Source organism: Syngnathus floridae, chromosome 14 (assembly GCF_059516105.1).
Source record: "Syngnathus floridae isolate MCC-2025c chromosome 14, RoL_Sflo_1.0, whole genome shotgun sequence".
Taxonomy (NCBI): Eukaryota; Metazoa; Chordata; class Actinopteri; order Syngnathiformes; family Syngnathidae; genus Syngnathus; species Syngnathus floridae.
The window spans coordinates 6,155,756-6,182,233 of NC_142426.1; the positions used below are offsets into that span (position 1 = coordinate 6,155,756).

The 26,478-nt window shown below is 45.6% G+C and overlaps 4 protein-coding genes across 15 annotated transcripts in view; 2 read left to right on the forward strand and 2 right to left on the reverse strand.

Moving 5' to 3' along the window:
* Positions 1 to 11,705, reverse strand: part of LOC148387286 (partitioning defective 3 homolog) — a 48,455-nt gene extending 36,750 nt beyond the window's left edge. For 7 of the 12 annotated variants that reach the window (XR_015862522.1, XM_088395955.1, XM_088395952.1 and 4 more), the window contains exons 1-2: positions 11,287 to 11,705; positions 3,274 to 3,375 (exon numbers count right to left, since the gene is read on the reverse strand). Coding sequence is in view for 10 of the 12 variants with exons in the window: in XM_088395955.1 (XP_088252081.1) it covers positions 3,274 to 3,375; positions 11,287 to 11,406 (222 nt within the window). In the remaining 2 variants the exon portion in view is untranslated. The remainder of the gene's footprint in view (positions 1 to 3,273; positions 3,376 to 11,286) is intronic. The other 5 variants (XR_015862523.1, XM_088395959.1, XM_088395960.1 and 2 more) reach the window with 2 other exon arrangements.
* Positions 4,179 to 5,653, forward strand: LOC148387287 (uncharacterized). The gene is made up of 2 exons (XM_088395976.1): positions 4,179 to 4,777; positions 5,292 to 5,653. The coding sequence occupies exons 1-2, from the start codon at positions 4,652 to 4,654 to the stop codon at positions 5,469 to 5,471; spliced, it is 306 nt and encodes a 101-aa protein (XP_088252102.1). The 5' UTR covers positions 4,179 to 4,651; the 3' UTR covers positions 5,472 to 5,653.
* A 1,941-nt stretch (positions 11,706 to 13,646) lies between the features above and the next one.
* LOC148387288 (cAMP-responsive element modulator-like) lies at positions 13,647 to 19,630 on the forward strand. Its single transcript, XM_088396356.1, has 7 exons — positions 13,647 to 13,768; positions 14,493 to 14,576; positions 14,978 to 15,060; positions 15,148 to 15,275; positions 15,818 to 15,901; positions 17,900 to 18,059; positions 18,137 to 19,630. Exons 2-7 carry the CDS (start codon positions 14,502 to 14,504, stop codon positions 18,279 to 18,281), a joined length of 675 nt encoding a protein of 224 aa, XP_088252482.1. The 5' UTR covers positions 13,647 to 13,768; positions 14,493 to 14,501; the 3' UTR covers positions 18,282 to 19,630.
* A 481-nt stretch (positions 19,631 to 20,111) lies between these two features.
* Positions 20,112 to 26,420, reverse strand: pitrm1 (pitrilysin metallopeptidase 1). The gene is made up of 26 exons (XM_088396355.1): positions 26,180 to 26,420; positions 25,547 to 25,664; positions 25,314 to 25,420; positions 25,092 to 25,243; positions 24,881 to 24,995; positions 24,706 to 24,802; positions 24,474 to 24,634; positions 24,242 to 24,368; positions 24,078 to 24,166; positions 23,868 to 23,996; positions 23,673 to 23,786; positions 23,472 to 23,568; positions 23,256 to 23,390; positions 23,006 to 23,144; positions 22,816 to 22,932; positions 22,610 to 22,739; positions 22,414 to 22,534; positions 22,109 to 22,351; positions 21,932 to 22,032; positions 21,744 to 21,864; positions 21,609 to 21,659; positions 21,382 to 21,494; positions 21,170 to 21,295; positions 20,933 to 21,078; positions 20,730 to 20,832; positions 20,112 to 20,449 (listed from the first exon to the last, which is right to left on the reverse strand). The coding sequence occupies exons 1-26, from the start codon at positions 26,224 to 26,226 to the stop codon at positions 20,356 to 20,358; spliced, it is 3,093 nt and encodes a 1,030-aa protein (XP_088252481.1). The 5' UTR covers positions 26,227 to 26,420; the 3' UTR covers positions 20,112 to 20,355.
* Positions 26,421 to 26,478: the final 58 nt, after the last annotated feature.

The following is a 26,478-nucleotide window of genomic DNA, read 5'->3' on the forward strand; positions in this document are numbered from 1 at the left end:
AGCAGCTTCTTCCTGTTGGAATGCTCGAGTGGAAGTCCAGGGAGGTCTGAGGTCCATTCACGAACACTTTGTTAGCTTTTCCAACCACAGTCTCCTAAAGTCTTAAGAGCCGTGGTGAGTGGCTGGCAAAAGTAATAATGGTCTGTGATCCTGCCCTGCCCCCTTGTGGCGAACAAGGGATCGACAGAAAAGTCAGAGATGTCTGAGCCCCTCATCTCCAGGCAGACCAAACACATGAACTTCACAAGTCCTCAAACACCCAGTGACTGGTTACCCTGCAAGAGTTTTAGTTTGTGGGCTTTTGGGTCTTCAGGAGTGACTTAAGACGCGAAGCAATGACATCATGGTGACAAATGTTGGGCTGGATAATGTTCACATGAGCCGAAACAACTCAGCACTGAAGCAACACGGATGGAGATGAACAGAGTGGACGGGATTCGGAAAGTTCACATGAGCAGAAATGATTCGGGACTGCTGAAGCAGCATGGATGTAAATGAACAAAGAGCAAAGAAAATGGCCAATGTCAGGAAAAACAAGACTATATGGGGAGATAGATACATCACCTCCAATTATGCAGTGTCAGCCCTGACATGGCCACAAGAGGGCAAAGTTGGACAAGGAAAAGCTCAGCAGAATTGAAGCGCAGCAAGCTTTCCTTCTAAGGAACCAGCTTGGCCAAGAGGATTTTAGCCACGTTTCCGCAGGAGACTCGACCTTTGATTGGACCTTTTCCAAATTATTGCTACAATGGGGTGACGATTGCACGTCGCCGTTTTGGAAGATTTTTTTTTTTTTTTAAGAAAGGAAACCATAATGCCGAGGTTGTAGCATTCTACCATCAGTCACGACGTTAGCAACATTTCAGTATTTGGCCCTTTTAGAGGAGTTGAAATGTGACATCCCGTCTCACTCATGTCCATGTACGGTGGTGTTGGGCTTTGTGCCATGTGGTGGATTGCTGTGGCCTGGACCTCAACAAAAAAAAATGTGAGTGACCACAGAAGGAAGTGAGCCGACCCAAAACGATGTTTAGCAGCAAGGGAGGAACATACACAAAATAGCCGAGAAGTCTGCAGTATTTGAGGGGCACAAAATCTACTGGCTTAAAATGATTGTAGTCTGCAGCCCACCTCTTTGGCTACAGTGCCAATTGATGCTATTTTGCGGCCTTGGTACAGTAAATCAAAGACTATAGAACGACACATGAAGTATTTTTGTGGGTCCAATCATGATTGACAACATGCCTACCAAACTTCATCTTAGAAAGGCTTTGGGGCGGAGTTTTCACAACAAACAAGCAAAAAAAAAAAAAAAACAGAAAGCCAATGGGACAAGTTTGTCTTTGAAGGAGCCTGCAAATTGCCAAATTATCCTAAAATGGCTGCTTCAAAGCAAAACAGCAGACTTCCTGTCTTGAAGAATGACTTTACTGGGTCTATTCCTAATGCGCCTATCAAATTTCACTCCGTTTCATGAAACTGTGTTTGGGGTCAATTTTGGAAAAAACAAAACGTGTTTAATCAATTTCAGGCCAATCCAAATGTTTCATCCCAAAACTCACGGTGGCGCCACTGATCCAGAGTGAATTCATTCCAAGTGATGACATCAAAATTTTTGTGCTGCAATAAAAGCCAGAGGAAATGATGCACTAGTGGCCAAACCGGGCCTTCCACAAAAAGAGCAAATGTGGGAAGTGAGAGCAAAAAATGATCAATAGCACATGTGGCGTAAGTTTAGCATGATACTGTGCGCACAATCAATCGCAACGAGCGGTCGGTCCTGGCAAGGCGTAATCATCTTGTTCTCGTTAGGGGGCTGCCGAGGAGGAAGAAGTGGGGGGCGGGACAGGGGAAGAAGGCGAGCGTGGAAGGAATGAGGTCATCCCCCACGCTCACCCGCCGGGATCTGAGGGCCAAGTGCGGCGGCACCGGCAGCAGCAGGAGGAGGCGAGCTCACAGCAAATCCACAACATGTCGAAACGACTCACTTTCTCACTTGATGGAAGCGCCTTGTCTGGTTACGCTTTATTAATTGTCATCCTGCCTGGGCACATCCCCGGCAGAGGTACACAAATGCAAGAACGGGCGCGGTTCCAGAACACGTGGCGACCACAGAAAATCATGCTTTAGGTGCTGCTGTTTTGGTCAGCAATCCTTTTTTTAGTCCTTACTATGGAACTGTGTCAAAATGAATACGCATTATTTTGGAATTACTATGAAGACAACAGGCAAGAGATGTGGAAAAGATGAACATGCTGACAGGGGTCACACAAGACACCGGCAATGGCGGACGCAGCTGTGCGACACACCCCTGTGCGTACACACATACTGGTTGCATAGACGTCAGGTTTTGGCCTGGTTGCAGGACCGTCACCTGACACCTGGCATGCGGTCGGTCATCTGTCTGGCTCCGCAAGACAAGAATGACTTTTGAGAGAGAGAACGCCTCCACCAAAATGCTTCCCTGACTAGGCCGAAGGAAGGCAGGACGACGAAGATGTGCGTGGGGGGGCAAAAAGAACTCCATTGACTTTTCCTGGCACGCTACACACACACACATAGTTTGAAAAGCTACAGTATGCACGGCTTCCCCAAACAAGCCGTGTGAGTGAGCTAATAAAAGAGGCGACGGCATTCCTTCCACACTTTCTGAAGCTCGGCACTGCCAGTCGGAACGGACTCTGAAGATGAGTCATAGGAGCCGCCGAGAGCTTCGCAGTCGTCCCGGCCGAAGGACGTCCCGTAATCAAAGACGCTTTTGGGCAAAATCCCAACAGAAAATGTTTGAGGTGGCTTTTTCAAACTGACCTACAAAAAGGCAGCTACGACCAAATTGGGAGGTGTGGTAGTTGAGGTCCACGTTGCAAACTAGTGCAAGACTTGTTCCCGGTTGACACGCATCAAACAAGTTTCAGACTATTTATTGTTGCGCCCTCAGATGCGGGCCAAAGAAAACCTGACTGATTTCCAACTCAAGATATGCTGAAGCCCAAAAGTCCTCCCAGTGCGAGCACACAGTCAGTCTTTGCGTCACAGTCACGGTGAGCGAGCGTGAATCTGGTTTGCGGCACGCGACCGCAAGCACACGGGTTCCGTCTCCAACATGCAGGCTGCGTGCCAACACAATCAACCACTGCGTCGGAGTTCAGCTCTGAAAGCGGCAGCACGAGGAACTCAACAGAGCCGGGAAAGGGAAACGGCTAAACGCTACAAGTCTGCTCTATGTCTTTCCGCTCATTACGCAACAAGCACACAGGGGATAACGGGTCTTACCCGGTCTTTGTCGTCCGCTACGTCGCACAGCACGTCATCCAGGTCCAAGATGCCGCCATCGCCATGTTCCAGGCGATGCACTTGCAGCCAGTAGGTGGCGTCCTGAGAAGAAAGCCGAGTTGTTCCATTAGTATGCGCAAGATAGGAGACAATCTCAAACAATTGCTATTGTGTTGTTCCACACGGGTTATTTCTTCATATATAAAAACAAGCTTAATTCCAATACTGCTGGCATGTTTAAAATGACAAATGGTGTAAACGAGAAATAACTGCAGCTCGAACAGAGTGCCTCTCAATTATTGTCTGAATGATGCCCCCTCCCTGACCCACCTCTCCTCAGTGACTAAAATGTCTACAAAACTTTTAGTCACTACACTTCTGCATAACATTGTGTCCGAATTAACACGTCCCTTAGGGTCACACACAGTCCCCCCCACACACTACAGTAATCCCTCGTTTATCGCGGATAATTGGTTCCAAAAAACACCCGTGATAAGTGAAGTCCGCAAAGTACGGTCACCAACAAGAAGTACTGGGCAGGCTAACGAGTTAGCGGAAAGATGCTAATTCGCGATTGCGCTAAAACGGGAAAACGGACTTCTAATTGAATGTAAACGAACATTTGTAACAATACTAGATTGTCCTAAAGGTTAGACAGCTGTTTCCTCAATTTAGAAGTTTTATTTTTACTTTAATCTGGGGCAAAGAAATCCGCGATGTAGTGAAGCCGCGATAAACGAAACGCGAAGTACTGAGGGATCACTGTATTTGAAAGTTACACGCCAACGTCATGTCTTTGACATAATGGTCACCTGCAGCGATACTGTTTGACATAGAGAGTTTGATTACACCGGGTGCCCTGTTGACGCCGTTTTATCACATCACAACACAACAGCGCAGTTTATGAAATGCCGCTCAATGTAACACATCGCGTGAACGAGCAACGTGAAGTCATCGAACCGCGCTCAAGTCAATTGACTTGACTTGTTGGTAGCTTAAGCTAACAACTCGGTCACTCGTACTTGCCCGACAAAATGATCCAGCGGTCTTCCTTCGCCGATATGATTCTTATATGCCACAAAAGACGCCGGAGACGCGAGAAGTTTATCCAAACTCCGCATTTAGGGGGCGGTGTCGTCGATGACGTAACGCGTTGACGCCAAATTACGCGGCGGTTCCTCCGTTGATAAGTCTCCCCAAAAAGGTCTCTATGAATCTGCTTCAAAGAACAAAGCCGTGACGACGTATCCACGAATGTCTACTGCGGTGTTTTTAAAGAACCCCAGGAGAGACGCGACGGCAGGACGACCGAGAAAAGTACCAGGTGGTACCGCCATTGTAGACAGCGGCGAACCGCCCAAAAAAAAGAAGTCACTTCATGGACGTGACGTCATACAAACGCGGCGAGGACGAGGAGGCCGAATGTTTGGAGCTCGTGCACCTATTCAACAATCTCAAGTGTTTTGACAGCATCTATCTCAACAACGTTCTCATTGACATGGAGGTAGTGTTGGCCATTCCATAAACATGACAACAATTAAAAATGCTTAACATTACATAGTTGTAAAACGGGGAGCCCAAAAAAAAGACCTGGACTCCTCCACTTATTGGAGTCCCTTTGCCAGCTTATCTTAAGTTTCATTTAAAGTAAAGTCACTTCAAAATTTGGCACACCACAGAACATTGAAGACACTGCCAAATTTAAATGGTTAAAAAAAAATCAATCCACTCAACTATGAAATGCAATGGGCGTGTGCGCCGATGTGCTGAAACCACACCCAGCACAACTGTCAATCATACTACCTGCACCTCATGCTCCGGCTTGGGAAATGGATGCAACTTCATCTAGCATCTCTTTAGCCTGCACACAGGATGACATTTTGGGGGCACATTGGCGAGCCGACTGCACGGAACTTTGTTTTAGATAGTGGCTATTTTGAACAGAGGAGCTACAGTTCTTGAATAGCAGCGTGCCGTCATGTTGCTAACTGGAGCATTTTGTCTTTGTCTTTTGGCAGTTCAAAGCATCGCAGAACATCATGGATAGAGACATCTCAATGCTGGACTTTCTGATGGACTTCATGGAGGTCAACAACACAAACCACCACGACAACTCTGACTTGGACAGCGCCGATTCCGGCAGCGACAACTCGGTCCTGAGCAGCGGCGTCGACGAAGCGGACAGTTTTGGCGATTAGTCGATGAGAAACTCAAGCTTATTTAAAAAAAGAAAAAAAAATCCAAAGACTTTCTGATAAGGATTTGGTCGCAGCGCACTTTTTCATGAGCTCAGGATCTTGACAACGCACTATAACTTCTGTTTACACGTGGCATACATTTTTATTTTTTGCACTTTTTAATTAAAGCAACTGTACCTCAATTTCGTCTCTATGAGTGAACACGGTGGCAGGGGGTAAAAAAGGACATTTTCCACCTTGGTTGGAGACTGTGACACTACCCTTCTTTTCTTGGAGAGAATATGAGATTAAGATTTGGGATTAGGAGGCCAGATGGAGGATTCCAAACATCCTCAAGTGTCCATGGAAAAACGTCGGTCGTTCCATTTGGGGCAAAGCGCCATTGAGCCTCACAGCGGGTGAGCTCAATTAGCAACAGATTAAATCATAACAAGAAGCTTTACTTAACACGTTGTCTTTTTATTGCTTTATGCTCCTTGAGTCTTTCCCAGGATTTAAACCAAAAGGGTTCCAGGGCTCTAAACTCAATTTGTGGCCCGGTGCACGCAACACTTTTCCTGTTGGTGCAACCCAAATATTTGCATTGCGTTCAAGACCATCGTTTACATTTGGTCGGCTGCAGGTCGTCTCCGACACATACGGCAAAGTGAGAGTTAAAATAAACACGAGGGGGGACAAGGTAAGCCCACAGGAGGCGTTACAGTGTTCACATTCTCAACTTCTGACAGTGGGCCCTTAGTTCGTGAGTGACCCCACCGACTGCGATGGTCCAATTACTGGCCCCCCGCGCTAATGCTAGCAATCATAAGCAGACTGAACCGAGCAAGGCCAAAGAGCTCATTGATGGCTTTTCACGTGTTTATGAGGAAAGCACTAAACGGTCAGCTGGCCACACAAAGCAAGCACAGGTTCTTGTAAAAAACGCAGACATAAAAGGGACCAAAAAGTCATAGCCAGATCCTGACTGGCTAGCAGCAGCAGTTCACGACAATCGTGTCACGCGAAAAGCCGGGCCAAGCCACACACATTCAACGCTGACAATGTGTCCAGAGTAGACAAAAGTCGTAGAAGTCAAATTTTGGCTTGGTTGCCAGGTAATTTTTTCTTTTTAAACTCCTTTCCTGATTCCATTTTGAAAATCTCAAAACAGAATCAATCCTCTTGTTCCAACATTCAAACTCAATATTTCAACAGCTAAAACCAAAAACAAAACCCAGAGCAGAGCAGATGAGAGTGAAACCCGAGAGAGGCTCACCGGTGTGAAACAATGGCACCATTGAGAGAAGCGCTTGTATCACACCAGAACAGGCGGACGCTTGACAGTCCGACATCTAAAAATAGTCCGCATGACACAGGCACAAGGGATTAGTCCGTATTTTTACTTTTATTTATTCTACAAAAAAAAAAAAACGCTTGTGTGTGTGAGGAATGTTCCCGACGCCACTGATAAGTGAAGGCGAAGATGGAAGGAGGTTTTTTCAGGAGCCACAAACAAAACAGAACATCCATAATTCAGCAGGAAACGACATTCCGTGCTGCCGTGAGGCCACGTGACATCTCAGTCGGGATTCCGCCTTCAAAAAGTCTCTTATCAGACATCAAAATGTGTTTTTTTAAATCAAGTGCATTACTGGTCATTTGCAAAGTATTTCCTGTGCATTTCCCTCAGGCAAACGTTTATTTGTAGAACGTACGTCACAGGACTCAGAACTCATTTTGGATCCAAATTAAAGTATACATGCAAATCTTCATTTCAATCAAATATATATGTCGATTTTGAGTTTCCGCAAACATCATCAATAACCAGGCTGAATTCACTCGTATGCCGTCTACAAGTTCGACCCCAACTTCACCGGTTGCATGGAAAACATCTGAACTTTTCTCCCCCCCCCAATTTCTCGACATAATCTGTCAGTCAGCGGTCGCATGACGACAAACGCCAGAGCTCTGAGTCTTTTCCACGAAATAATCCCACGCTGCGACCTGCGGCCATTCACCAAATGTTGCCAGCCACTAGCAAATAATCCGCTTGTTCCCAAAATAGAGAGGTGGGGGGGGACACACACCATGATGACTCTTGCGTCATTTTCGTCGTGATATTTCTTCTCATAGAGCTTTGTTTTTGCCAAAGGTGCTCAAAACTAGTTTCTACCTATCTGCCAATCTGCAAATCAGATCCATCAATCTTGGGACAATAATTCTCATCTTTTGGGGGTCCAAACAGCACCTCCAATTAAAATCATTTGTTCACAAAACATTTAGTACACTTCAAGTTGTTTGCTAATATGCTAAGACGTACGTAGCGGTCTCCAGCTCAATGCGGAGCTCCTTTTTGTCCTGACAAAAAGTTGGTGAGAGTGCTGTACGTCCGTTTTAGGACCCGGCTACTAATTGCCGATCATCCGCATGACACATGTGTCGGGTCGCTGGCACAAAAGAAAAAAAATCAAAGCGCAGCAGTCACGTGTATCCATTTTTGAAAAAGACACACGGGAGGTGGTAGGGGTTTGATTTGTGGCCGTCGATTAATGATGAGTATCTACTTAGGATGATGAGGCTTTGTGGGCTAAAAATAGAGCTTGGCGCTTCCTTGGACAGCCTGCCCATTACGGGCGGGCCCCTCTGGCACAGCAGCCTTCAACTTCATTACTCATCTGCTTCGCACCATCTTCACCCTCCTCCTCCTCTGGCTGACTTGATATTCGTATGAGAATGTGACAAGTAGCTCACCAATCCAAGTAGTTTCAGATGATGATTCAGGTGAAAAAAAGTCTCAAGAACCCAACAGGAAGTCATCCAATCTATCTAAAGATACGCTCAGAGGGAGCACTCATATCTTCCCGAACTCGTTGTTCAAACGGGTTCATTTGAGTCCTGCTAAGAGCGTCTGGCCTTTCCAAACATTTTGGTCAGGTCGTCGACTTCTGTGCTCTGATTGTGTATTACAAAACACGTTGTGTTGTTATGTGCGGCCTTGTTTCCAAAACACTCGTGCAGATTTTGACAACACGGTGCACGCGTCTGACTCCAAGTCAATATGCGCTTCTGCACCGAGTGTCCGCAATCGAGCTCTTTCACAACACTGCTCATCTCAGGTCAAGCCGCCCCTCACGAGCCTCAGGCTCTGATGCACAAAAGGCGACTTGGTGTAAGGGCACAGTGCAGGCGTGTCATGGAGAAGAAGGGGGGCTGATGCCGACCCAGTTTTGGAATGCGAAGGCGAGATACTGTACGTGGAGTCAGGGTTACTCTGCTTGGCCGCAATATTTGCACATCACCATTTTGGTCCTTTGCTCTCAGAGGTTCTCACAGGTCGAAGCATAAAAGCCAAGTTCAAAGGTCACAATAAGGTGACATATACCAAATCCCACAAACATTTACCCAAGATATGCTCAACAAAAAAGTGAAAAACAGATTGTCAATAAACCACATCAGGTCACGTGTCCAATTAACGCTAGGCTTTCGAGATCCGACATGGTTTTCCGCTACCCGGGCGGCATCAACATCAACGGGAAGCTCTTAATCCCGTGCCGCTTCTGGCCACAGCAACCTCTGGCCGGTGACAAGCAAATGGACCGGAATGTCATCGGAACGCGACAAGTCCACACGAGGAGCCAGTTTTCATCTCCAGCGGTGGATCAGACAACAATTTGTACGAGGCGCCACGCAAGTGTCTCGAGATGAAAAAGTTTAATGCCATCTTGCCTTCCAAAATGTCACAACTGACATGTTTGAACTGCGGAACTTTATCAAACACACATTTCGCTTAAATGAAGCAGCCTGCTCGATCAATAAATTTCAGTTATGTGGTGTCTCTTTGAACACTAGAGGGCGCTATGTAAACCAAGTCTTATTTTTTTCATCATCTGGCATCTACAGACGTCTGTGCGGCGAGAGCCGAATTAACTATTGCGACACCTGATACGCCGTTGCGGCTTCGCTGGCTTCGCTAGTCTGAACGACCGTCGAAAAGCGACGACTGCACGCTCAGCTTTGGCAGCATTTTTCCGTCGGAGAGTCCAATTTGACAGCAACTGGAAGCGCCAAGCTTTTTCCCCTCGTCCATCTCATTGCTCAGGTATGAGAGGACTTCTGTGGATGTCAAAGCGAGCGGCGTATTTTTTCTTTTTTTTTTTTTCCATGAAGCATTCGTCTGTAATGGTAGTGGAAGTTACAGTGCCAGCCGCTACGCACAAAAAAATAGAATGAGAAAGACTTCTGAAGGAAATACAACAATCTTGCAAAAATAACATGAACGATGAGGTCAGGCTGGCCATATAGCCTAAAAATGAAAGCATGTTTTGTTTGTTCCATTTTTGTCAATTTAGATTACAAAAAGCAAATGACAAATATGCAAATTATTCAAAACAAGGTTTGCTCTTGGGCTTGTCTGGGATTGTGTTATTTATACCCGTGACGCAGAGAGATTATATGTCATGATGATCATACGGTACAAGATAAACAATTGTGCCCTCCAGGCAAAATCCGACAGTAAAAGTTTCCTCTGGATCAAAGAGAAGAAAAAGTAACAATGGCTGCATAAACACGGGTTGATCTGATAAGATGTAACGATAGGACAAAAGCGTCTGAACAGGTTGTGTGGAATTTGATGACACTTTGAAATAAAACCCGATTTAAGGACAAGTTAATTTGATTCATCCTCCCGTTTTCGACAGCACTTTCAATCCATGGAGGTCGCAATCAGGTGAGCTAGAGTAGATGCACTTTTCTCATTCTTTGAAGCTAACCAATGTACTTTATGTTAGCTTAACGGTTAGCACAGATTTGCTTTGTTAACTGGCCAACCATTGTTTTCTTTTGTTGGAAAAAAAAAAGTTAACAAGTGTGGCTTAAAATGTCATGAGAGGGGATTGTTGGGGTAAATTGGCAAATAAGTAGTTGGCTGGCTGTTCGGGGAGCAAACAGAAGTAGTGAGCGGATATTTGGAGATTTACAAGTCACTGTTTTGGGTAAACATCATTGTGAGCTCGTCGATTATGATTTGATCACTTTTTCCGCCACTTCCTGATGATTATATTGAGACATTTTACTGAATTGAGTCATACTTTTACGACGATTCACCGCAAGAAAAGCTATTAAAAATGATTCATTGGTCAGACCCAACGTTGTCATTTGGAGCTAGTGAGTCAGCATCTCGAGTCACATTGCAATCTTTTGAAGAATAATTTGAATGACAATGATCAGCAGGAGGATGTTCCTAAAGTTTGTTTTTGTTGACACCACGAACATCTCAATCAACGAGCATCTTCAAGAGGCTCCTCACAAATTGCTCTCATTCACTGGAGATTCCTGACTGGGTCCAAAACATTTTGAAAAGTTTAAACAGGGATTACCTTAACATTGATTTATTCATTCATTCCCTCAGTGATCAATCAGCTGCTTTTCCTCACAAAAATTTGAGAGTGCGCCGGAGCCTATCCCAGCAATCTTTGGGGGATAGGCGGGGTACACCCTGAACTGGTCGCCAGCCAAACGCAGGGCACACATAGACAAACAAGCATTCGCATCTCGGGTCAATTGGAATGTTCATTCGACCTACACAGATGGAATAATCAATACCATAATCACTTTAATAAAACACATAAATCACAATGAGCGTGCGCTGTGCAAACTTACTCAGCAGAGACAATCGGATTGCGCCATGTTGTGTGCGCACACGTAGCCCCCACTCCCTTAACTCCGCGTCCCGAAAGCTAGCAGCAACAAGTAGGCTCACTAGCCGGGCATGCTAACATGCTAAAAACAAGAGCAAGACGACGCCGCCGCCACCACCATCACCGACGGCTTGGCTTACCTTGGCTATGGCCTTTTTGTACCTCATGACGGCCTGTTGGACGAGCGCGTACACGTGAATGTTGCCATCCCCGCACGGCACGACCACGCGTGTCCGTCCGAAGCACACAGTCACTTTCATGGTCTCCTTCGGCTCTCGCTCGATGCTCCCAAGCCAGGCGAGAAGAATCGCAACAAGTCCACAAGCGGCATGGGGAGGTGGACGGGGATGGGGGGGGGTTCTCTCGGTTCGCTTCGTTCGGTGGTACTTCTGCTAAAGTGACTTTTCGCTTCTCCCCCAGCCGGACGACATGTTTGTTTGCTTGCCGTCTGTCTTTCGCTCCTTTTGGGACCACCTGTTTAGAGGAGCTCGCGATATCTCTTCTCCCTCTCTTCTCCTTCTTTCCTTCCCGCGCTCGCTCGCGACGCCTCCCAGCGCGTGCCCGCCCGGCTCCCGGTGGTGCATTCAATAAACTCAGGAAATCTCCCGTTTCTCATTCCCGAATTCAAATGTGCTCAGTTACAATTAATTCATGTGTTTTAGGAGGACAAATTATTAAATGAACAGAGGTGAATGAGAACAGGTGCTCAATTTAAATGCTTATGAATAATGCGTGTAATTTAAGTTATGATACAAAAATAAGATTTGTGATGCTTTAAAAACTAAATTTTGCTCCATTTATTTGAATTTCATGTCGTTGTTCACCACTTTGGTCAATTTTGCATGCTCTGTATCAATTGTGTTCAAAAAGCAACACAAAACATTATGCTACTCCTCTATAACAAAATACACGTTTACGACATGACACAATAAGTGCGGTAATTACGCTAATTATCATTATAAGTCACGACACAATGCAAGGTGACCAATAATGCCGTACTACTAATATGCAACAATTATACAAATGATGCAAGAGTCGTCAAGCCATTTAAAGTGTTGATCATGCGGTAATTGGAGTCTTGAATGTTGAGAACGCCCGCAGTCTTTGATTTAAAACAAAGACCATGAGCCTGAACGCTTTGTGCTTTTAAACCTATTGTCCCAAAACAAAGACACATACATTTGTTCAAATTAGGATGAATTTTTATCTCATTACATCAAAGATAAAAAGCTAATAAATGTGAACTCCAATCAAATGGTGCAAAGAGAATGCGGAATAAATGTTTTCTTCCCATTTTTGCAAGAAAATTTTTACATTTCACATTTGGCCTCTCTATTCAAATAAATCCTGCAAAGTCTTCTAAATGAAATGCTGTGAAATCCTGAAAAACGTTATGGTAGTTTGAGGACTTACGTGCGTATGCATGCAAGTACAGTAATTAGTGACTTAACTGTACTCAAATACACTAGCCAGTTGCGCCCTCTAGAGGTGGATGACAGCAACTGTCTCTGGCGTGTTACTTTGGTAACGTGTCTTACGGCTCACCGCCTAAAATGGGACTACTGCTAGATTCGTTGTAAAATTACAAATTTCCTGCGAAATGTGTATTACCGCAATTAACGATGAATTCTCTTGATATCCCCAGATAACCAGGATCAGGTAGTCAAATTAAGCGATCAAACAAAGTTTGGGGTTTCAATGTAAGATTTCAAGCCAAGGTTAGAGGGGTTCTTGCCACAGTTAAGACTTCGAACCAGGGTTTAGGTTTGTAATTTGGGTTTTAAAACAGAGTAAAAGCCAACTTTAAGGTGTCAAAGAAAGTTTTCAAGGCAAGGTTGGGATTTTACATTAAGGTTTCAAGCCAGAGTTAGTGTTATACGTTACATAGGGTTTCAAGACAATGTTAGGCTTGAAGCCAGCATTCACGTATCTAATTAGGGTTTTAAGACGCAGTTCAAAAGTAGGGTTTCAAGCCAAGATGGTTGGTAGTTTCAAACCACAGTTGGGTTTTACAAGTTTCTCACCATGGTTTCAAAGTAGGATTTTATTTGAAGTCAAGCTTCGGCTTTCAAGCCAGGGTTTCAAAGTTGAATTTCAAGCCAGGGGTTAGGTTTCCAATTAAGGTTGTAAAACAGCGTTTAAAAGTAGTTTTCAAGACAGTGTATTTCAAGTCAGAGTTTGGGAGCTGTAGTGTGTGGCATTCCTGAGTACAATGTGTGACAGTAAACACATGATCAGTGTCACTGTTATTAGCTTTTTTGGGCAGTTGTAACTCTATTGACCACACACTACACGAACCAAAGTAGGGTATCAAGCCAGGTATATGGCTCAAAGTAAGGTTTCGAGCCAAATTTCAATGAGATTTTCATTCTAAGAGGCTTAACGTGTATTGCTGACTAATCGCCAGAAACTTGTTGACTTTAAAGCCAGATTTTGGCTTTGAATGGCGAACCCGGAAGTAGCGGCGGCGTTATCTCTCGCTCGTTTCTAATCAACAAGCACTCTTTGTCCCCAAGCACCTCTCCTGATCGTCGTCATACGACTTGTCGTCACTGACGTGGATCGACGCGAGCGAGGTCACACTTCGTCACCAGTGACGACGAGCACGGCGTCAAAGTTTGGGTAAGTCATAAATCAATTCGTTGACGTCAAAAAATCATAACATTTCACGTGAAAAGTCCACTCGAGTTACATTTGAACACTGTCGGTGATGAGTCGGCAGAGAGCGCATATTCATGTCAAGTTAAACGGCGTGACGTCAACGCAGCCATGCCAGAAAAGGGGTCTTCAAAATAAAAGACCCCAAAACTTTGAACCAGAACGTAAACATTCGTTTGGTTACGGTTTCGAATTTGAGTTTTGATTTCAAATCAGGGTAGGGTTTCAAGACAGGGCTAGGTGCTGAAAGGAATTGTTTGACTCTTAGTACTCAGTTTTTTGTCTTTCAATTGACCAAAAGTGTTTGTTACTCACCAGTTGCATCCTCATCAGTGTTAAACGGTTGTCACTTCCTGTGTCAAAGTTAACGGTCATCATCCTTCAAGCCATGCATATCTGCAGTACAGCACCACAAATTGGCTTGTTTGCTGAAAATTTCCCCCCAATTTGGATCTTTCCATTTTTTTTGCGGAAAACATTATTTGGGTTTGTAAAAAAAATATATCTAAACGGTATTTTTTTAAATAATGTTTTTGTTTGAAAATGAATCAATCTGGAATCACTACCAAACAATGTGAATTTTTTTCATTTTTGTCTACAGTGTGAAATTGCAAGACGAGTTTGAATCTGTCTCCTTCTATTGAAACCTTGTTCAAAATGAGTTTTGTTTTGTTTTCCCTCTGATCACAGGCAAGGGATGATGGACGACGACAGTGCCAACGACTCAACGGCAGATGAAGAAGAGCACCTGGACGGAACGTCTCCTTCAAAAGTAAATGCTGTACCACTTTTTTGGCTTTGGACTTAATATGGCGTGAATTTTTATCTTGATTTTGAGGTGTGCTCATGTGAGCTAGATGCTCTCTGTGGCCAAGATGGGGGGCCGCCTCGCATAACACGTGCCACAAACCACACTGACAACACTGCATAGGGCTCCAGAGATAGCAAACAAGTGTTTCAAGCTAGGGGTAGGGTTTCAAACCATTGTTAGGGTTTCATACAAAGCTTTCAAAGATGGTTTTCAAGCCTGGGGTAGAGTTGCAAACAAAGATTTGATTTTCAAACTTAGGGTTTCAAGCAGGCGCTCACAAACCTAGGTTGGGGTTGCAAACAAAAGTTGGGGTTTCAAGTAGGGGTAGGGTTTCAAACCAGACTTGTCGCGTCATGGTTCAGGCGCCGGGCAAGCGGGAAGGCAACGAGTCCGATGGCAACTCGCCCAGGAGACGGGATACGACTTCCATGCAGCCTGCTGACCGGTAAGTCAACATTCTAATGCGCTAACTGCACACGCTAAGGGGCGTTTGCGTGGAACCTCACGGTTTGCGCTTTGTACCCCCTTGCAGGGAAATCCTCAATGAGCTATCCTTGCACTCGCAAGAGGCTTCCGAAATAGACGAGGACGTGAGCGAGGACGAGCGTGACTCGACTTCTTCGACGCCCACAAACTGCCAGGCGAGATTGGGTCAATATGGTGAGCGAAGACGCTTAGTGCAACCACACAACTGTAACAGTCAATACAATGGATGTTGAAAGTCAACCAGATCACGTTATGTGGCCCCTGAAAACAAAATTGTCAACTTAAATGATCCTTGCTAAAATCTGTTCCAAAATTTGTCTTGTGTAATAAAGAAAAAATTTTTAAACATTTTTTTTAAGAGTAACTTGAAAAATAATTTTAAAAACTGCTTTCTGATTTGGAAGCTAGTAATCTATCTTATGTTTGTGTAAAATGTGACAATATGATGCGACGATTAAACATTCATAACGGCCGTCTGAGAGAAACCGTATCTACAGAGTAGCCGGTGACAAAAATAAGTTTGACTCCTCTGCTCTATAGAGACGCTCTCGCATGTGACTGAACAATTTGCCGCCCGCACACCCCACGCAACTATCTTACAAATGTTTTTTTTACGGCTTAAACACACACACACGCTATCAAAATGCTTACAAGCTAGTCACAATTGAGGTCATGACATCCTGGTAGCTAATAATTTTGAGGTTCTATTTCCACAGCCGCCATCTCACAGAGCGCTGCCGCCGCCTCACCAGGCGGCGCCCACCAGTTCTACATCCGAACAGGACAGATGATCATACAAGGTATGGTTTCAAAGTAAGGTTTGCAGTCAGGATTGGAAGTAGGCTTCTAAGGTTAGGGATTCCACGCCAGGGTTTGGGGTTTCAAAAGTGGTTTGGGTTTAAAATTTTGCTCTTAAATGTGGGTTAATTTTGTTAGTATTTCAAATTAGGGCTAAGGATTAGAATAGGGTGCAAATGAGGGTTAGCACTTCAAAGTAGGGTTCAAAGTATGATTTCAAGCAGATGTGTGGGTTTCAAATCACAAAGGGTAGGCAGAGATCAAGGTTTCTAATTAGGGTTTCAAGGCAAAATCATGAGTTGAAAGGGTTTCTTTACTTTTAAGTTAATGTTTCAAACTAAAGTGGTTGGATTATGGTTTCAAGACAGGGTGAGGGTTTTAAATTAGGGTTTCAAACCATGGGTTTAAACTGCACTACGATGGCTGATGGTAGTGTATAGTGGAGTGCCACTATTAAAAGATTCCGTTTCGGGCCCTATCCAAAGAAAAAAACTGCACTACGATGGCTGAAAAAACAAAATAGAAATATTTTTGGGGAATAAAAGTTGAGTAAAATTCGCCCGTCTTCCTGGACTTGGCGCAAGCCTTATGATTCTTTGGCCGATGGCCCCGCCTACCTCTCCAGAAGCAGCCAATAAGAAAGGCCTCTTGTTTTTCGCTCCCCTGTAGTTGCGTCACTACTTCTAAAAATAACATCTTCTCCCTTGACATCGTTACTCTGGAGTGGGAGGGACTACTAGCAAGCGCGTCTTCACTGACTTCAGCGGGCGCGGTGACGTCACCGTGACGCAAATGTCGGTAATTGTAATCCGGCCGAAAGTTGACGAGCGGCCAGAGACGACGCAAGACTGTCAAGGAAGCGAGAGCGCCGGAGCGCCTTTACGAATTCAGCCGGCCAGGGAGGAAACGAAGGCGCTTTAGCAGCTTGGATTTTTCCTCTTTTTTGTTCGGTTCTGGCTCACTGGGGTACAACAATGGCTGTTACCGGAGATGAAACCGAGTCAGGTGCGGAAAACTTTTGTGTTTTTTTCACTAGTTCGTCTGTCCATTCTTTTGGTCTCTCGTGCGTTTACTTATTTCGCTTTCTTTTTTTTTTTTTTTTGAAGGGGTTTCTTTGCTTTCGTTGTCGTCGTCTTCCGGTTCTAGCTCGCGCATGCGCATACGAGCCGCCTGTACAAGTGCGTTCCACCACCGGGATACCGTCGCGAAAGTTTGTTTCGCTTAATTGAGGATTTAAACCAAATTATGAGCGTGTGCACATACATGGACACGCACACATTTCCACGCACACACTCACTTAGTCGTGTTTTGTGACGAAAAAGTTGTGTCCATCTGATAGTGAGCAACACGTTGTGGAGGGAGGGGAGGGGATGGAGAAGAAAGTGCTGCTTTGACGTCATCGTAACTTCCTGGAACAAAAGAAGGGAAGGGGGGGTAGAGAAAGACGCATGAAGTGACGTCAGCACGCCCCCCTTTTATCACTGTGTGCCCAATGCTGACTCATCCTTCCGAAGTTGACATTTTAGAATTTCGATTTATGATAGAAATGTCTTTTTACTGACATATTGTATCAAAGTTGATACAAGGACAGGAACAATATTACAACACAGGTTTAATATTAATATTTGCGTTCACTAGCACTTAGCAAAAGCAGTTGAAGTTATTCAATTCCTCTTTTGCTGTCCAGAATGAGATCATAAAGCAAATATAACAACTAAGTGCACAGTAAAACCAAAGCAGACTTTCATTTTGAAATGCCGATGAAAAAACATCAATCAAGCCTATAATTCCTACAACGCCACAAGATGGCACCAAAGATCTTACTTTAGCCCAAGTCCAAAAACAGAATAAACGAGATCTACAACGTGGACTAGGTTCCTTAGTGATTAATAAATGGGGAAGTTCCATAGTCCTCTTTGGAGTTAGCATTAGCTTACAAGCAACATTTTATGAGAAGACAACACCCAGAAGGTGATAATGACATGCATCTTTTACCACAGCTGCCACGGGAGACATCCCCGCCTGCCAGTTGCGCTCGCCCACCTCAGGCCTAGCCCACAGCATCGTACTGGCGGCGGCACCGGGCGCCACGCACGGTCCGCTGTCCCACCACACTGAGGAAGTCACCCGCAAGAGAGAGGTCCGGCTCATGAAGAACAGGTAGGCGGCGCCTTGACTGGCCACCGGCCTGAGCTGTTCGAGATCGTGCGTCCTTCAATTTGTTGTCTTTTGCACAGGGAGGCTGCGCGAGAATGCCGGCGGAAAAAGAAGGAGTACGTCAAGTGTCTGGAAAACCGCGTGGCCGTGTTGGAGAACCAAAATAAGACACTGATCGAGGAACTGAAGGCGCTCAAGGACATTTACTGCCACAAGGGAGAGTAAGAGTATGCCAAAGCTGCTCCCCTTGGTTTCCCGCCTCCGCCGCAACCCGACAAACTGTTGTGACTGCGTCCGCTTGCTCAAGCCTCTACGATGTCCCCCCCCGTCCTCCTACCGGGATCGCCGTTCAGCTGCGGACTATTAAAAAGCCAGGATTGGCAAGAAAAGCGCTTCCTGGCAATGGCACCCTCAATGCACCGTTTTTGCGGTAGCTTGTATGACTACATTTGAAGATGTGTAAAACAGCATTTAGGAAAGAATTGACGATCATTTTTGTGGCCTGGGGCTTCCCTGTTTGAATTCAACAAATTTAATCCAAAAGCCAAGAATGTTGCTCCTTGACAAGGACGTGAAAGGAAATGCTAAACCGGTTGCTAAATTCTAATTACTCATTGTCACAAACAAAGATTAAACACCAGAAGTTTGCCATGTGAACAGTAATGCAATTTTCGCTGAAGATGCCAGTAGTGATAAATTGTAATTAAATGTCAACACAAAAATGTGTTTCGTCCAAAAGTCATCGCAAAGAACATGAGGCGACAGACATTATCGGTAGCTAAAGATGCTCTGGGTGGCCATGGGAATGACAATTCTATTTCTCAAAAGCGAAAGATAAGCTAAAATTGCTAACAAAGTGCTAACAAAGCGTGTTTATTTTCTAACAAAAATGCATTTGTGTACTTGTGTCCACAACCACCACTCTTGTCCTCAAACATCACCTTAAGGCTGTTGTCATGACAACAGTAATGTTATAACCCAGGCCGGTGTAGTATCCCGATGATTTTCAAGCTCTTCCTTTTGGGGTTCACTCTTTCCATATGTGACTTCAATGACTACAGACAAGGATTATTTCTTGGCAAAATGAGCCCAACTAATCGCCAATAAAGCACAATCATTGATAGACATGATAGATTAACAATGTTAAATGCCAACAAAGCGCATCTTTTTTGTAACATCAGTGGGATTATTGTGGTCTTTGTGGACAGGCAATATGCAATTCTTTACATTAGCACTGATGCTAAAGCTAACAAATCAGTTTGTGTCCTGGCTGCTCCATCATTAATAGAAATTGTCAGTATGGTTGAATGGGCGAGCTATTCTACATGTTACACGAGCAGGCGTATTTATGTTAATTTGTTAAATATCGTTGCTTGAAATCATACCAAGAATAATTATTTGTCTATCGAAGCACAACCAAAACCATTCGATTATCAGTTATCACACATAACAAATGATCATTATTTTGAAAGATGATTTAACACTTTTCTAGAAACACAAGCGCCCCAATTGTTCTTTTTGTACATTTTGTGTTTTTGTTGTGGCGTGAATAAAGTTGTTTTGTGGCTAAGAGAGCGGCACTGCCTCAGTGTGTATTTGTGCAGGCGACTATTATTACGCCGCAATTAAGGGATTGTCTCGAGTGGTGTCGTTACGACCAGAAAATACTTTTGCACGATGCACCGTCTTGTGAAGTCTTAATTTAACCAAATTTACCTTTAACATACCAAAATCCAAACACAAAACTAACCTGAATCATACAGCAACTACGCCTTCTGCTGGGGACATGTGGTACTGCACTCTTCTACATTGACCAAAACTTTCGAACCAATTGGCCGAGACACTCAGACCCTAAAGGGTGTTTTGCAAAGAACAATGGTCAAAATACCTTCAATCATTGGAAGCGTTTAGAGGCTGTTATTTCTGCAAAAGGAGAATCTACTACATATTGATGCAAGTTTTCTGTTGGGGTTCCCAAATTTATGCCTACATTTGTTCAAGTGATGACTGCACACTTTCTGACATTTCAGAAACACTTCCCCTTTTCCACCGAGCTAGTTTGCAATTTTTTAATTCAACATAACATTATTTGTCTGGTTACATCAATATTACCTCAAACGGGTTTCCTCTGCAACTTCGTTCAGCCTCGCTGTCTAGCGACAAACATCCCATTTAAAAAATACGTCACTTCAGCCACCGGGATGGTTTGCAATTTTCTATTCCAACATAATAACATTATCCTTTGTGTCGTTACTTCGATATGTACAGGATGGTTTGGCATACTTTGTGACTTTGTGGTTTATTTGACCACCCAGGACGGATCTTTCTTGATGGCGTCATTCTCTGGGCCCAAGATGGAAACGCCGTACGTCTTGCTGCCGACGCTCAGGTACCTGCAGCAAACATGTCGTAATCCATCAAACTCTGTGACTTTTTTTTTTTTTGGGACTTGAATTTTTATTTATTTATTTTTATTTCAATTGAATTCTTGGATTGAATTATTTTTCTTTGAATTGAATTTCTATTGAATTATTTGCATTTCATATTACGATTACATCAGGTTTTTCGTTAAGTACTGCTACTTTTAAAAAATGAAGGAGTTGAATGTTTTGTTTATTTTGGGAGGCCAAAACAAATGAATAGGAAGTTTAATAGTAAGGCTTGAGCTCAAACCTCTCAGCTACGTCCAGTAGGTTTTCCCGGGTGACATCAAATAGTCGTTCGCGGTGCCGCTGCTTCATTTCGTCTGTGATTCCGCTCAGGAATACGGACATCCCTGCATCCAAACCAAAAACATCAAGTCAAGTGCTCGACTCGCTCGGCAGCCTTTAGCTCGCCTCCCGTTGCTTCAAAAAGGGGCTGTTGCCATCGGTTACCTTTGCTGGAGGGTGCCACAGGCGAGTCGACGGCGGAGAAGATGGACAGCTTGGCTTCGTCAATGTCCTGCTGGCTGAACTTGCCCGACTTGGCCCAGTCGACACCCTTGCCGAAGGCGGACAACGTCTGGACCGAGTTTGGATCCCTTTAAAACGCCGCAAAGAAGGAAAATTAAAATTGGTTTACTTGTCTAAGATTCGACTGGCAGCATTCAAGCGAATGAATCAACTCAGCACCTGTAAGAGTAAAATGAGAAGAGGCCGCCTCCAGCCATTTTGGCTCCACCTCCGTAGGCTCCACCCTTCTCTCGGATCTCACCGTGGAGAAACTTGGCCGTCATCATCCTTGCCAACACGCAGAGGCTGGCGACAGAAAGAAAGTTGCTCCAAAGTCATTCCCCACATAATGCCAGCATTGTCAGAATAGTCAAAGAAATCCTCCACAAAACCTGGCATAGTCTTTGTGGCTGTAGGGGACAGTGCGGATGGACTCGCTGACAAAGTTGACAGGAAATGGCAGCTGGAAGAAAGTCTTCATGTGACAAGGCTGGAAATTTGAATCCTTGAAAAGAAAGTGAGGCCAATTAAGGATTTGCTGGAAACACGCCTACGGAATTCTGGGGCTGAATTTTCCCAAAAGTCAGAAAAGGATGAGCAAATGAAAACAAAGACCTACAGCCACAAGTGTCTTGCAGGCTCCAGAGATGTTGTCGACATCTAGCGGCCTCTAGTGGAGAAAAAAAAAAAAAAAAGAGCATTAGCCTGACCTCAAACTCTTTCCACCCACAAAGCGGTCCACTCACTCTCTTACCTGGATGACGTTTGGTCGCACGGCTTTGAAGCGCTTTTTCTTGCCGGCCACGTCTTTCATGAAGTTCTCCAGGTGGCGCACTGACTCGGACGCCCCCTGGGGCGTAGCGTTGACGGCACACCTGTAGTGACATCCGCAATAGGTTTGCCACCCACCTCAGACTATGAATGCCGGACAATGAGCAGCACCTCATATTTTCAGGGTTGAGAAGGTGCTTCTTGATCCTGGGCAGCATGCGGAGGACCGGGGTCAGGTCCGACATCTCAGCGATCCTCTTCATGAACTTCACCTGAGGATCACAACAGTGAACGGAGAACGTTTTTTGCTGGCACTGCTTCAAATGAAACAATCTCCAATTGGGCTACCTGGTCCATCCCGTCAAAGGTTTCGAGGAGTTCTCCGGCTGGCGTCAGAAGGTGTCCGGCCCGCGTCATGGCGTAGACGTGGCCGGAGTAGGAGATCCCATTGGCCAGCTCTTGCGCGGACATCATCACCAGCACCCGCAAGCGCTCCAGGTCGTCAAAGCGAGGGTTGTTGAAGATGTCCGCCCACAGCTGCAACATGTCAGCGAGGTTCCTCTCCAAGCAGGAGGAAGACAGGAGGACTCCCTGACAGACAGTGGGGATGAGATGGCAACGGCCTAATTTGGGGTCGGGCGAGTCGAGCCAACCTGTTCAAACATATCCATGTGGGCGCAGTCGGGGATGACCTGAGGGGACACGGACATGTCGCCCGTCTTCAGCTCCATCTGCTGAGCTTGCTGCCGGTAGTCCAGAGAGCCACAGCCCATCCTGAACACACCCAAAAATGAAAGGCAAATAAATGGTGGCTAAATTGAGTGAGCGACTGGTGTGACGCCAACTAACTTGGTGATGACGCTGCAGAAGAGCGGCACATAAAGCTTCAGGTCCTCTGGCAGCGTGTTGAGGCTGCACATGGCCCGGAAATACACCAAGCCGTTGGTGGGCTGCTCACACAGCTGAAGCGGAACACCGCCTGGGCATCAGCACAGAAAAGAAATAATTTGATGGTTACGAAAGAGATGCAAAGAACCTTCCACGCGGCGTCGTACCCGCTTTGGTCATGTGCAGAGGCGTGGCGGCAAGGGTGGGCGCGATGTCCGACACTTTGAGCGTGGGCAGGCATGAAGCGTCCTGCGTCTGGCTTTGAGCTGCCAGCAGCCGAAGACCTGACAAACAAAGAGGACTTCGTCTCGAACGCCGCGATGAAGAAGAATCCTTTTTGTGAGCGATTGTCAGCACCTTTCTCATAAATGTCCTTCTTGTCGCTATCAGACAGCGCGGCGATCTTCTCCTGGAGTTTGCGCTCCTCGGCCGAGACCTGCTTGTCCAAGTAGGAGTCTTCGGGACTCATGGAGAGCGTGAGTCTGTGGCTGTTCTCCTGGATGAGACAAAGAAACGCAAGGAGCTGACAAAATGCATTGATTTTGAATTTTCATTGAAGGCATTGAAGACAACCCTGCCTGAAATTCCCACTTGCCCTCACACCAACCTTCAAGTAGTGCTGGACTTTGTCCTGGAGGAAACGCGGGTTCTCCTGCAGGGCTCGTCGAAATTCGCGGATGCTATTGTTGATCCGAAGGAGCTCCACTGGGTCACCGTCGTGGTTCCAGGAAGACGCGATATACTGCACCAGCAAGCAGCTCCAGATTAACAAAAACAAACTCGGCCGCCTCGGAGGCATTGGGTTTGGTCGGCGCACGCTCACCGAGGCCAAAGAGAGGCCAAAGTTGCTGGACTGGTGCTTTATTTGGATCTCCGTCTTGTGCAGGAGCGCTTCGATCCTCTCGTCCTCAAAGCCGGTCCTGATGAGGGGCAGAAATAGCAGACGGGCGACAAAAGACTTCTCCACCGACACAGAGACGAAAAAGACGAGTTCCCACGGGCGCACCCCCCCGTTTCTACTTACTCGATGATGCGGTCGATGGTTTGGCAGATGATGTTCTTGACTTTGTCGGCGTCGCACTGAGCGATGCCCTGCAGGCCAATGCTGAAGGACGCCTCCTTGGTGCTGCCATCATATCTGCCAAAACAACAGCGCCGTGTCACCGCACGGAAACTGGAACTTCCCACGCAGACTTTGCTCTCCTCAAGCTCGTCTCACCCGACCACAGAGGAGAAGTCCGTTCCGATTTTAGGTTCGATGAGAGCTTTGTAGAAGGGAGCGTTGGGACCAGATGTCATCAGAGCAGACAGCAGGCTGAGGGTGAAGGCTTCGAAGGTGTCGGTGATGCTGTGGAGCAAAACGGCCACATCTCAATGTCACAGCAACCAGCACGACGCTCACTTCAAAAAGCAAGATTTGTGGTCGTACTCTCCCAGCTTGTAGCTGACACACAGCGTGCTCTGTCGCGCGGCGTCGGGAGCCATCGCGTCGGGACTGCACGTAACGTGCTCTTCTCTCTGGACGGCGCGAGAAACAGACCTTCCATCTCATCCTTCACATTCGGCATCCTCGAGACTATTTGGTGAGCTCACCGGACTGGCCCAGGGCGGCTGAGACGGGACGCGGGTGTTTGTCTGGATACGTTCAAATTTGGAGAGAGCCTCCTGCTCAATCTGCTTTAGGTGTTGCTCCAGAGGAAGGTCGCCGTATGTGAAGAACCTGAACCAGTGGACGCGGAAGCGGGAGAGCCCAGGACAGAAGTTTGGAGACTCAAATTAGGAGGCCATGTGGGCCAAAAAAAAACTGGCGGAAAACATGTGTCACCTGGCATTGCTGGGGTGGTAGTGCGTGGCGTGGAAATCCTTGAGCTGCTCCCAGGTGAGGTCAGGGATGGCCAGCGGCTCTCCGCCGGATACCACAGAGTACGTGTGGTCCGGATAAAGTTTGTTCTGGAGGTGCTGGGCGTATAGGCGCTCATTGTCTGACTGCAGAAAAAAAGGGCCAACTTCACTCGGGTGGTTTCCATTTCAGGTTAGGAAAGGGGATATGGACTCACAAAGGCTCCTTTCATCTCATTGAAGACCACACCTTTGAAGACAAGAGGCGAGCTGGCGTTGGCTGGGTCTTCGTTCTCCAACCTCCAGCCCTCCTGCCTGGAAAGTTGTCGCTTATGACGCCACATGAGAGAATACAAAAAAAAAAAAAAAACACCACGAGACGTAAACGCTCACCAGAAGTCCTGCTCCCGTAAGCACGGGAAGAACACGGCGTCCAGGTAGACCGACAGAAGATTCTGGAAGTCTTTTGCGTTCTGCGTGGAGAATGGATACATGGTGTAGTCGCTGGCTGTGGGCAAGGAGACAGCAGTCACTTTAAAGGTTGGGTTTATAAACTTAAAATAAAAATAAAATGATAATAATAAAAAAGAAGGGCGGCATATACCTGTGAAGGCGTTCATGAAGGTACACAGTGACCTGTTGAGCATTTTGAAAAAAGGGTCTCTGCACGGATACTTTTGGGACCCGCACAGCACCGTGTGCTCCAGGATGTGAGGGACCCCCGTGCTGTCCATGGGGGTGGTCCGAAACTGCACGCTGAAAATGCAGAAAGACCAACATAGCATAGCAACACGTGATATTTTTGGTAGGGTCTTTTTTTATCAACCTGAATAGATTGTTGGGATCATCCCTGGCAGCATGCAGGTACTGAGCTCCTGTTCTGTCGTGAGTCAACTTGATGGCCGTGAGGAACAACTCGGGGACTGCCACAACCTGCAGCAAAAAGACACTAACATTTTATTCTGGTTGAGTATGCCTGTCCTTGCAGGCAAATGTCATATTTGATTTTTTTTTCCCTCAGCGATTGATACATTTGACCAAATAAAGGATGCATCGTACCTCTTTAACTGTAAATCCATGAATTTGCTGGCCTGCTGTGTATTGATGAGCTTTCTCTCCTGGTGCTGCTGCTGCTGCAGTACTCCTCCGTCTCCATGACAGATGCAAGCCCTTTAAACTAGTTTAAGGGGAAAAAGTTCAGATAAACTTGAGTATATTCTCAAACAAACCATATGCAGAATATTTCACACTGGCCTCAAATATGCTCCATATTACACCGAAGCTAACTGTAGTGACCTATAATGGTTCTAGTTTTCACTCTCACAAAAAGTGTCCTGAAATTCAATCAATCAATCTTGTGCTGACTTTAAAATATAAAATAAAATATCAGTTTTCTCTTCAAGCATAAGTTATTCTTCCCGATGTACCTAATCGTTTACTTAAACCTATTCATCGATTATAATAAGCTAATGTTTCTTTCGGGGACTTAATTACACTATCCCTCCACGATAATTGACAGGCCTTACCAAATGTCCACAAATATCCACTTTTCAATTGTGTGTTCAAACTAACAATCATTATTTTAAAACCTCGATCACGATTCCACCAAGCTAAATAGTCCCCACTGTCACTGTTCATCACAACATACGACCATGTAGCCTAGGTAGCCAATGCTTATGCTAGCTGATTTACCGAACATTTTGAAGTTTCGCGAGCACCGTCTTTGTCTGGCGAAACATGGTGAATTAAAGTAGGTTGTGTTCATAAACTGCTACGTCCTCCGCGTTTGGCAGAAAAATACACTAATATTACGATACATAACAATTCTGTCGGTCAAGTTGCATCACTGCATCCTGTGTCCTCTCATGCCGTGCGACTTAGTAAACGGAGCGGCCATGCTGGAGTGACGGAGCAACATCTCGACGCTGATTTGACAACACATGGAACTTCGATATTTAGCATATCGTACCCGTCCAGTACTTTTAGAAATC